A 12,718-nucleotide genomic window follows, 5' to 3' on the forward strand; every position below is an offset into this window, starting at 1 on the left:
AGAATACTGTGGCATTGCCATACGACACACACACGCTCAGAATATCAGAATACTGTGGCATTGCCATACGACACACACACACTCAGAATATCAGAATACTGTGGCATTGCCATACGACACACACACACACTCAGAATATCAGAATACTGTGGCATTGCCATACGACACACACACTCAGAATATCAGAATACTGTGGCATTGCCATACGACACACACACTCAGAATATCAGAATACTGTGGCATTGCCATACGACACACACACGCTCAGAATATCAGAATACTGTGGCATTGCCATACGACACACACACGCTCAGAATATCAGAATACTGTGGCATTGCCATACGACACACACACGCTCAGAATATCAGAATACTGTGGCATTACCATACGACACACACACACACTCAGAATATCAGAATACTGTGGCATTGCCATACGACACACACACACTCAGAATATCAGAATACTGTGGCATTGCCATACGACACAGACACACTCAGAATATCAGAATACTGTGGCATTGCAATACGACACACACACGCTCAGAATATCAGAATACTGTGGCATTGCCATACGACACACACACACTCAGAATATCAAAATACTGTGGCATTGCCATACGACACACTCACTTTTGTTTTCTTAGAATTCTTTTAGTAAACACAGATTCAACGAAAAGCACATCTTTTTCATGCCAGACGTTTTTCATTCGATATGTGGAATTTACAATAGTGTATTTCCTGATACGATTTCCAAACTGATTTTCTGAAAATAAGCGTGTTAGAAATCAAACACGAAAACAAAAGATTAAATATGTTAAAGTATAGTTCAGCACATGTTATGAGATATACTAATAGGTTAATGCACAGTATAAACATGGTAATTCATGTCTTTCGAACAGAAATAAAATAAGTTAGAATCCTGGTTGGCTATAATATCAGGATTCTTGTTTAATATATAGTTCCTCCCAATAGTTAAGCTTTATGTCGAATGGTCTATAAGGCTAAAAATCGGTGTAAGTTTAATCGGTCAAATTCATTCATGTTTCTAAACTTTTGTATATAAATCATTGTTTGTAATAGCTATTAGTAATAACCATTATTGTAAATCGAATTTTTTTTTTTTTTTGCATATTAAAATGTATTTGTATTAAGATTGAAAATTGTGTGCATCAGTCTTGTTGGCAAATATCATGAAGTTAATACATCTCTACAATTAATATGTAACATAATTAATTGGAGGTTTGTCTGAGATAAATCGTAGTACATAACAATCGATCAAAATTGATTAATATTTCTAGAATTGAGTTGTCATTATAAACCTACTATTGACCATTTCTTATCAGTGCAGAAGGGCTACCACTTCTGGACAGTTCTGTCCACTTTAAACTGTCTATGACTGTTCACGTGAACATTTCTCTGTGACAACTAATTTGGACATTTTTTATTCACTTATTCAAAATTCTTATGGATCTACAAAGTTCTCTAAATTTTTGTTTACATTTTATTATATAAAAAGGAACTAACCAGGTCAAGATTCTTAACTTGTACCGTGTTAAATACATTGGAGCCTCTATCTGTAATGAGTTCGACTTTGCCGAGTGATAATTAGTCCTGTAACTTGATGAACTGATCGAAAGGCCTCTTAAGCAACAATATATAACATATCTTACTAGAAATCATTACAAGGCCAGTAAAACTGTTGAAACAATTGTTACTCTTATTGACCCGTAATGTCACAAAAACGCTTATAATAAGTTTATTTATATCTGGTATTAAGATGACCCAGGGATCGAGGTAGAATTTCGTATATAATTATGTTTAACGCATGAATGAAATAAATGTCTTTTTGTTTCTATAAAATCATTACTCTGGAATTTGTTCCATAACCCTGATAACAATGTCGCCCAACTTTGTTTTCTTTGGTTTCGTATTTGTTGCCCAAACACTATAAATAATCCATTAACTTGTTCTAGAGCACGGTTGGGCAACTTATTTTACATAGTGACCACAGTTGTGGCTAATGAAAACAACGTTGGCCACAATCTTTAAAAGACAATCGAAAGATGTTAGTTTAATCAAAATAATTGCATTTCAACTAATCTTCAATGTGAAAATTGATGGGGGTTTTCATCAGCAAGTTTCGTGAAATTTGGTTCAAATTCTATGCTCAATGAACATGTTAGCTATGCTTATAAATATATGTCAGCAAGCGGAGATCTGTATCTGAACTTAAGAAAAGCTAGCGTAGAAAATGTTGACTCACACATCCACGTAGATCCAAACATGAAAAATAATTTTGAAATTGCTATCTTTAAATTAGGAATATTCTCATTTATCAGAATAGTGAGTTAAATCTCTCTGATAGAACATTTTTGTTTACCTTTTATGTGTTCTACACTTTGCATAGTAAGTATCTCGTCTTCAAATCCACACTTATCCAAATACAAAAAAGATGTAATTTCCTTATTGAAATTTCCTAAGTCAAATTGAAATGGATCATGCAAAAATTCAAATATCAATTTCAAATTTTTAAATTCAAATATTTTTCTCTATAAACTGGTTATTTTCCATAACTTTGACCGTAAAAAAATAATCAAAATAATCTATAGGAAAATGAATTGAATATTATATATTCAATTCATAAAATGAGTAATAAAAATAATGACCATTTTAATAACTTTATGCACAGCAAAATATAAAGAACACATGAATATCGGTTTTTGTAACTTTTGATGTTTATTTATATCAGAGTTAAAACATCCAAAAGAACCCGTACATAAATTTTCTCACGCAATACCAATACAGTAGGATATTTGTGTTTTAAATCTCTTCAGTGGCAATGTGCAAAAGTTGGTTTCTGAAAAAAAAATATATATGTAAATTACTTAAAAAGGATATTGTTTTATAAAGTGTAAACATTATTAAACTTTGGATTTTCCTCTTTATATAAAAGAAAACGAAAAGTTATTAAACCAACGTTACCTGTAAATGTCCCGAAGTTTTTCTTGTATCCTGGTTAGGGATAATTTATACACTCTCCAAAGATGCAAGCCTAAATACAGAAATACAAGAGTTTCTGTTTAAATGTGTTCTTAACTCCAGACATCATATGTCTCAAACAAACAAACAAAACAATATTTAATGATTACTTAAAAAGAAACAAAAATATTACATGTTTAAATTTTGCTATTAGATCGGTACAACAAATCTTATTTTACCTCACAGACGAAAGGTAATTTCAGAAGTAAAACTGAAACTGAATGTGCAGGAACAACAATAATCCTTATATAGAAAGCGTGAAACAGAAGGAACGAAACAAGAAAACTCATCTAATGGAACCAAATAACATTGCGTATAGAGAGTAACTCTTGTTAACCAGTAATTATCATTTATCTTATGGAACAGAATGTGATAGTCTTAAAAATTAGTTGGATGTAATTTCTAAAAAAAAAATGAGACAATGAACCAATCAGATTAAAGAATTTGGAAACATATCGTAGCTTTGAAATTTTTAACAATTTGACCATAATTAAACATAGAAGGTAAACGAAATATTATAAAAACATACGAATATATAAGAAGAAATAAATACAATGTCACAAAAGATCGTAAAATAAAAATGAAACCAAAATAAAATGTTATGAAATGTTGTTCCATACCTTCCCAGAACCACAAGAACTTCCTTCCAAAGCATCGTGCGTGTAGTACCAGAACATTCCATACTTATCAGGAGGGTTACTACAGTAGAACTTGCAAGGCTGAGTGTTACTGGGCTAATCATGTTTTGTAAAACATTTGTTAGAAAAACAAACACTAGAATACGCATTATTATAACTAAATTCACTAAACATCAAAATTACGTAGAAAAAAAACGAATTGTCTAAAGTTGCAGATGAATTACATGACTGTGTGAATATCAGAAGAATTTATTCTCTGAAATCACAGATAAAATACAATAAATTCTGTCTCTCAGTACTTTTAACAAACAAAGCTCATTTCATGTAAAAGTTAAATTGTTAGGTAGTCATTTCATAAATATTAATCACGTTATGAAATGTTAGTTATTTATTGTTGTTTTCTCCCTTATATGTAGGTTTGTCATATCTGTCATAACAAATAACAACTTGTGAAGATATTGTAACCCTTGTATCTAACACCTTCATTGTTTCTGAGTAGGACTCAAGCTACCAAATGTTAAAAGCTATTTTATAGGATAAAACAATAGTAATGAAGAAATCTATACTTTGTACATTACTCATCTTGCTAATTCGTAATAATTTATACATTGTTTGAGTTATGTGTTAACAAGATAATGTAACTTTACAACGAACTATACGATAACTGTGGCAAACTGATACAAACATTGGACGTTTTTTTATTACTTCAGAACGACAAGTATTATCTTACTTAAACACAGAAATGTATAAAGTACAATATAAATGATTTTTACCGACATAAACACCCAAACTTTGTATGTTCTCTAATAACACAAGGGACGTGTGATTTTCTAATTTAAAATCGTGTTTATTTAAATACGTAGTTGTTTGTAACAATTACATTTCTATTACATGTATGTGAATCATATAAAGTTCAACACACTTATTGTATTTCACTCAGTAAGTTAATGTTCTTGTTTTATTAGCCTACAACAGAAGGTAGTGTACGTAGTTTTACAAACATGAACATATCAAGCACGTTTTCTAAAGACCATGACAAAATGGACTTTATACATCAGACAAAGAGCTAAAGAACATACTCATATAAAATAAGTTAACTGTATGAGTTGTTCATCTAAGATTATCATAAGTATGTACACATTACCGTATAAGACTTTATCCTTTTAATATCGGAATGATACAGCTGACATAGTTTGTCTAGAGAGAGAGATGAATCTTGACCAGGTAGTGAAGGACCAGGATACACTTCCGTTTGATAGGTGGACTGAAGACATCTAGCTTCTGGGAGTCTATTGGAAAATAATATCAAAAACGTTCTTTATATATATATCAGTTTCATTCGAGTCTTATTTAGGAAACCCTGGAACATTTTGACGAGAACGAGTATTAGGTTGACTTTAATATTGCAGTAAAAGAGCTTTTGGACAAAGTTTCGGTCGCACCAAACATCTAACGCAGCGAAAACGTTACTTAGAATCCAAATAATTATTTTAACGGTGTAATTGTGAAAGCATCTTGTTGTACATTGGGTTGGTTAGTTTTGAAAAGACCTCAAAATCGTTTTCTAAGTCACATAAGAATCAAATATAAAAAGTAGAAATCTTACTAAACAGCGGAATTTCATGCAAACAGAGACAAGCAAGCATAAGATGTTGATATATAATTAAACATGGAACTTACATATCAACTTATATAATAAGTGAAAGAAACTATAGCAACTTGTCAATACTTAGAATGACAAACATACACCTTTTGTAGAGAAAATCTTTAATAAATATAATTTGATTGGTACCAAAAACGTCCTCTAATGAGAACAATGACGAAAATATTTACCTTCACTCTAACACTATTCTTTCACCAACATCATGTTATGAGTTAAAAGATGCACATTCCCCATCTCTAAGTTTCTAGAACAGTTATTAATGAGCTGGTTTATTATGTTTTTATTCTAAATAAAATCAACTTGCTGAGAGATTCAGAGAAGGCGAAGTGCTAAAAGATCGAAGTGATTGTTATGATTCGTTTCTTTACATGTCAGATGCTGCACATAGTCCTCTTTATAATGCATCTGTTCCATAGTTACATGATAATCAATTTTAACAATAACCATGCATGCCATTGTGTAAACAAACAGTTTGTAAAATCTTCTCAATGAAATTGCCGACACATAACATCGAATCTTTTGTTTTATAACTTACGATTGATAGAACTTGAACTGAGCTTGTGAACACGTAGAGAAACGGTTGTGGTTGTTGTTCTTGTTAATATAACTCATAATGAAACCATCTGACCAAGGGCAAGCCACTGCTCCAGGACTACCTGATAAAGAGGCTGCTGGCGACTCTCCGTCATGAACAGCTCCAAGACTACAGTAGATATATAATATTGATGGTAAATTATTATATGGTGATTACATTTATATTACTAATAAAGTTGTGACCCATATTATAACTAGTTGGGACTAATTGACTTGTGGTTGCGTTACTTATGTATCATGGCCGAAAATATAGTTTGATATCAGAATAAGTTATATTGACATTTTTACTTTATATAACTTTGCTTCAAATGTTTGTCAATATGTTTATTGTTGGGATAATATGCTGCACTAAACATAAAATCGAAAACCTAAAAAAACAATGGCGATATTGTTGTTACATTTATCAGAGAAGAATATGAAAAATAAACCTTTACGTTTCTGTACAGATTTGTTATAGAAATTAAACAACTCTAAAATCAACTTCTTAGCAAATCACACAAAATTGAGTTCACTCAGCTACTGATTAGAGGAATTTCCTCACATGTGAGCCAGTTCATGAGCAAGACTGAGTGCGCCGTCGTACATCATAGGAGTGTCTTCTGCCTCTCCGTGACGGTAAAAGGAATTACAAGCAGCTCCAACATATGCCAAACCTCAATACAACAAACACGGGACAAACCATAAGCAAATTTATCAATCTTGCATCACCAGACAAACATTCTCGTGTACATTTGAGAAACTGTGAATCAAACTGAATCCATTGTATAATTTATCTGCAAACACTGGATTACTGAATTTAAAAAAATGAAACACAAAAATATCTTTTTCCTTAATTACGTATATGTTGAAAAGCAGAAAACACATAAAGATAAAGCCGACAATTCACAAAAGTATGGGATCAGATATTTCAATATAAAACTGTTACTTCAGTATTTTGTTCATTTCAAATAAGATAATTTAAATATCATATCTATTAATTCCTCATTTTATTCATTTTACAATGTTTTCAATAGTTAATAAATTTCAAAAATTGGATAAAACCAACATTACCAGCAACGTTACGCTGCAGTTCTGAGCCAGAAACACCAGCCATGTCCCTTCTGAAAATTAAATGTTATTCTTTATTTTACTTTAATTTATAACATTTCTGAAACTGAAAAAACTCCAAATATAAAGAGCTTTAACTACTTAAATTGTGTATCTTTTTATCACTTAAAACCTTCAATAACTACAAGTTATTCCTAGCTTTAACTGTAGCTGATCCTTTTTATGACTCAATATCTCAAGGCCCTTACTTGGCTCAATAGTAAGTCTGCATGCTTATACGACGCTAAAAGTCTAGTTTCAATATCTGTGTCAGGCAGGTGTAGCTTTAGCATTAACAATAGTCAAGCAACCAATAAATAACACAACAAACACGTTTTATTGCAGAACATGCTAAGTTCCGAGTAGATTCAGTTGTCTAATTATATAAATCACTCAGTGAATGACTTTTAACACAGTTTATGGGTATAAATATTTATTATATTTATCAAGTAAACGATGATGTTTAGTTAGAACATAAAATGTTATTACAGTTATTTCCAACACAATACGATGACAGAAGTAATCGTTGACGTCAATATCATAATACCTAGCATGGGTATCGAAACCCGGTTTCTTGCGTTGTACGTCCGAAGACATACCGCCGTACCACGGAAAACAAATTGTGCGACAAAGAAAGTGTATCGTTTTTTTACTAACATCGAGTGCGAGACTAAAAATACCGAATGATAACATTAATGTTATAGATAAACCTTTCATAGTAAAGTCAGAGCGGTAAATTAGTACCTCTGATATTTGTGGACCCTATTTATTAAACTACCAATATACGTTCACAAACTAAAAAAAATATTTATCTAAATTAAGAAGGTATTTTATGGATATGTGAAAGTAAGAATAATACTTACCCTGTGGTGAGTAGAGCGGCATCGTATTTCTTGTTAGCGTGAACAGGTAGGTATTTAGAAAACGCATTTAAAGTTGAATCAGCTAAAAGGTAACCAGAACGCAAATTCGAGGTGATATATGGTTCCACACTTGGATCCTGTAACATTAAACACACTTAAAATGACGCTATAAAAATCTGTATATATCACATACAGTTTACTTTCAGTTTAATTTAATATAAATGAAAAATATTAGAAACAACATTAACACTAAAACTATTAATATAGTCTTTCACTTCAACACAAATGATATTATATGTTTTTTATGTATTTTCACATTTATCTGAAAGTGTTTCGGTTTAATAATATTGAACTTCGGGGTGACTTTAAGTATATTAATGTGGTACTACTATAAGAAAACTTTCATTCATGCACCCTATATTAGACTTAATGGATGCAATATAGTACTCACTGTGTTCCGGATGATTGACGTCAGTAGAACTGTAACCTTTGGGTCAACAGAAGTTGTAAAGTGAAGATTTACCTGCATGAAAACACACGTAAAACATCTTTAGCTGTTTATACGTTGTTACTCTTTCTCGATGTGTGACGATATGAATTAGTTTTATATGGTCTAAGTAGTATAAAACATACCGTTTTAATGCTACGTTATAATTTGTTTGCAAATGAAACTCAATTACATATTTTAAGCCCCCCGCTAGTACAGCGGTAAGTTTACGAATTTGCAACACTTAAATCAGGGATTCGATTCCCCTCGGTGGGCTCAATAGATAGCCCAATGTTGCTTTGCTATAAGAAAAACACACATATTTTTAATTTTTGAAATGAAGGTAAACGATCACGTGTCGAAGACAATCACTCACAGCATTATACAGAAGACCCATGTACTTGATGAGATCTTTATCAGAATTGAACTTTGATTGATGAGCATAATCTGACACAGCCAAAAGTTCCACTGTAACACCACCTGCCTGCCTGCTCGACTCAGATCTTGTAGAGTTGATAGGAGGAAATACTGAAATTATACAAGTGTATCATAAAGTACTTTTCTTGTGATAAGAGAGAAATAATTCTACGAAACTGTGTCATCATTATTATGTTAATTTGGAAGATCATTAAAGTTTAATGACGTTTTTCTTAAATTTTGTAATTTTTGTTAATTTAATTTGTACATTTAACTCCATTCTAAAACATTACTGTGGACCTTAACAAACCATACATTTAGAACTCACAGAGCCTTAAGTTATTAGAAAACTGTTACTGAACGATCAGTTATAATAAAAGAACGATACGTGACAAACATTTTGATTTTTATAGAATCACTTACAGTCCTCCTGCAGTATCTATTTATATTTATAATTATTAAAACAACAACAACAAATGAATAACGTTCTTACCTTCGTCATTGTATCCAAAGCTTTGTTGTCCGTTCTGTGTTGTTATAATGGGTGGTATAACTGAAATAAATATTAGAAGTCAAGTTATAAAGCTCATCAAGCTGTTTATTTATTAACTTATCATCACGTGTTTTTTCTAAGTATTAAAATATTGTGTTTATATTAACTAATAGGAATATGGAACATTCTCACCTTCATCACCAACATGTGTCTGTTTCATTTCTACTCTGAATACGCGATGAGCAAAGGACGAACGTACATTTGTTTCAGGTGTAATCCTTAGATCATTAGTAAGAATACCTTCCTGTAAAAAGGTATATATATTAATACACGTACAAAGACAATTTTTATCGTCACCACAAGCTTATAGTGACACTGAGTGTTTTACACGTTTCCACTGTATAGAGTAACAATTAACTTTTCTTACATTTTTTCCCTGTTGTATGAAACTCTACACAGCCTTACGGATGATCCTAATATTAAACTTTAATATAAGTATTGAGGATAAAAATAATAACACATTATCAATCTTACCATGTGCATCCGTCCATTTATCTGTTCAAGATGAACTGAGGTTCCTGTATCATAGTCAACAAACATATTCGTGGAAATTTTTTCAAGGTTGGGCTAAAATAGGAAAATTTGGATGCTTGAAATTATGATTAAAAATATTTTACCGTACAATACACACCAATTGATAGAATTACACATTTGATTTTTGGCTTACTTACATAATGTTTTATATGTCGATTGCATTTCATGGTGGTATGTTTTAGAAGATACTCTCCATGCATTATACTCTAAGTTGGTTCAGCGTCTAGTCTGATAAATTATATCGCTAAAATACGTTTTTTAATACAACCAAAGAAATCTTCACCATATTTTTAAATAGCTATACATGCCTAAACTATATTTAGATGTATAAGAAATTTAATACAATTTTGATATGTACATTAGTATCAAAATTTCTTCGTAATAATCTTTAATTTTCTATTCAAAACTTCGTGTTCGAGCCTGACATTAAATTTACTTTCATTAATAACAAAAGTAATACACATTGGTAACCAGAAGGAATGTATTTTTTATTTGTAACATTTCAAAGTTTTACTTTAACGTTCGCTTGTGATTTTTTTTCAGATTTTCTCTTGCAAAACTAAGATTCCATTTGAAGGTTAAATCTGTTTTCGAAGCTATCATTACATTTCCTTCTAAAACTACCAACTCACCTGAAAAATAGTAGAAAATTGTTTTCCATCGGGACCAATCTCGTTTCTCTGGAAAGTAAATTCCTCACTAAAGGGGCCACCAGCAGGTTTCAAATTTAAATTAAATTTCTTTCCATAAGCTGAAAACTGAACTTGTTTCGTTCCTGTTCCATCTCTGAGAGACGTTAGTTGTAAATTGACTGTCTCGTGCTCTACAACAGAGAAATACAATAGTTATAAAAATATCAGACGACTGTTATAAGGAAGGCCTAAAACCTCTACCTGTCAACATGTAAAAACACAAATAAAATCTAAGCATTAAGTGCACATTAAAAAGGTTACAATACAATTTTATTTCACAGACATTCAGACTTTATAGCTTTGATCCTTCTGATCTGAGCCTCTTAATACATAAAACGATGTAAATGCATTTGATTTAACTACTGCCATGCCACGTAATTTTGACATTGTTTTAAATCCCATAAGATCTAATATTAAGCGTGTTCACAGCAACATTAATGATAAAGCATGCTAAAACTAAAATAGTCGTTACCAGCAAGCACATAACTCCAGAATAGGATAACTGTTAGAGTTAGTATTTCCAATCTCGACATCTTGAGAGCTGAATGATCTGATAGTAGGAATGGACACCTCTTATATATACAAAATAAGATGTTGTTTTGACAGACAATTACATGATGGATGATAAAGAGGAAGGACAGATGTTACATGTTTCACAACTACTGATTACTTGTAGGATCAATTGTTCATACAGCTAGAATATGATGTTTACAACACAAATATTTTGACAACAATATGCTCGTTGGTAAATAATATTCCAATTATAGTGTTCATGACAGTACAAAAAACAACTATTCGATAATTAAACAATTGTGTTTACAGTTGGTTTTTGTGTGTTCTTTGAACATGCTTTAGTAAACAACGCAAGTGGCTTCCATCTGTTTTTTCATATCAAATTGATAAATCATTTGAAAAAACGTTGTTTTTCTACATGTAGTTTTGGTGAACTAAAGCTCATTAAGAACAGACAGTGTCCCATATCAGTTTCTCTTTTAAGTTTAATTCAATATTTCATTCAGAAAGACTTTACTAATGAGATGTTATTTTGTTGATAGCTTTCACTGTATTTTGTTTTTTGAATTCTACAAGTTAGATAAACGAAAAGAAACTATTGCTCATGCTAAATAAGTATGGTTCACTATATATGTAGCTTTTTAAAACTTTGAATTTTTGAATGTGGTTATAATATTGGTATTCTGAAAGCCACAATAGCTAGAAATCGCGAAACGAAAATAAATATCAAATTAGCAGTCTTAGAGCTCAGTTCATCAAGTATTGGGTGAGATCCTAATAAACTACTGCACAATTTGAAAATTATAATTTGTGTCATTTTGATAAAACACAAAATGCGTTAGAAAGCTGGTTAACTACAACTTCTTTTCTACAAAACTTAAATGAACAAACTATTTTTGTGATGACGTTTCAGTTCTTCTGTGATTTAAACACAAACTTACAGTCTTCATGTCACTTAAACTGATCTTTAAACATATCCTGTCTACGTGATTTAAAGAATGTATCAACTTGTTTAACAACAATAATATATTTGTTTTACTTTTATTACACTGTACTCTCAGTGGCAAAGTGACATGTATTCAGACTTACAGCGGTTGAAACCGAGTTTCGATATCCGTGAGGGACAGAACAGAGATAATCCATTGTGTAGTTTTGTATTTAATTACATACAAACAAACTTTATCTATATTGACTAGTATAATATACTTTTCCTTCTCTGTGGAGTTCAAAGACCTCTCGGGATCCACATGAGCAGCAATGTATCTTTTAAGCTCCTCCAATAATATTAGTTACTTCTACAGATGTCCTAGAAAGGGACTCTAACTCCGAACAAACATACTTAGGGCACCAGTCTGTGATACAAATGATGATAAACCCCGTTTGGTTTGATGCCATATTTTGGTCAAATAAAAACAAACTCCTTGACCCCATCATGCCTCTATGATCTTCCTGACATGTTTTAGGTTTCTCCCCCGTTAGTAGAACCTAACATTATACTCTCTATGATAATGTTATAAACGATACAATACATATAAATATAATTACTTTGAAACAAGAATATCAGGCTAGAAATGGATACTATTTTTCTAACTGAAAGGAAACACCCTAGATAATCCAATGTTATGTTGAAATGGACT

At 31.4% G+C, this 12,718-nt stretch overlaps 1 protein-coding gene across 1 annotated transcript; it reads right to left on the minus strand.

Moving 5' to 3' along the window:
* Positions 1 to 2,715: 2,715 nt before the first annotated feature.
* LOC143223013 (venom metalloproteinase antarease TserMP_A-like) lies at positions 2,716 to 11,101 on the minus strand. Its single transcript, XM_076450357.1, has 15 exons — positions 11,041 to 11,101; positions 10,509 to 10,699; positions 9,817 to 9,909; positions 9,475 to 9,586; positions 9,283 to 9,342; positions 8,749 to 8,900; positions 8,337 to 8,408; positions 7,886 to 8,022; positions 6,987 to 7,036; positions 6,478 to 6,589; positions 5,878 to 6,045; positions 4,824 to 4,968; positions 3,662 to 3,775; positions 2,985 to 3,054; positions 2,716 to 2,859 (listed from the first exon to the last, which is right to left on the minus strand). The coding sequence occupies exons 1-14, from the start codon at positions 11,099 to 11,101 to the stop codon at positions 3,019 to 3,021; spliced, it is 1,503 nt and encodes a 500-aa protein (XP_076306472.1). The 3' UTR covers positions 2,716 to 2,859; positions 2,985 to 3,018.
* Positions 11,102 to 12,718: the final 1,617 nt, after the last annotated feature.

The sequence above is a fragment of the Tachypleus tridentatus genome, chromosome 8 (genome assembly GCF_004210375.1).
Source record: "Tachypleus tridentatus isolate NWPU-2018 chromosome 8, ASM421037v1, whole genome shotgun sequence".
In the NCBI taxonomy this organism is placed as follows: Eukaryota; Metazoa; Arthropoda; class Merostomata; order Xiphosura; family Limulidae; genus Tachypleus; species Tachypleus tridentatus.

Bases quoted from the DNA above. Each gene is read 5' to 3' on its own strand.
- LOC143223013 (XM_076450357.1), bottom strand. From the start codon at position 11,101: ATGTCGAGATTGGAAATACTAACTCTAACAGTTATCCTATTCTGGAGT. The intron at 9,343-9,474 runs GTGAGAATGTTC...TATTTATTTCAG, and splicing joins GACACATGTTGGTGATGAAG to TTATACCACCCATTATAACA. The intron at 3,055-3,661 runs GTATGGAACAAC...TTCTGTATTTAG, and splicing joins GTTCTTGTGGTTCTGGGAAG to GCTTGCATCTTTGGAGAGTG.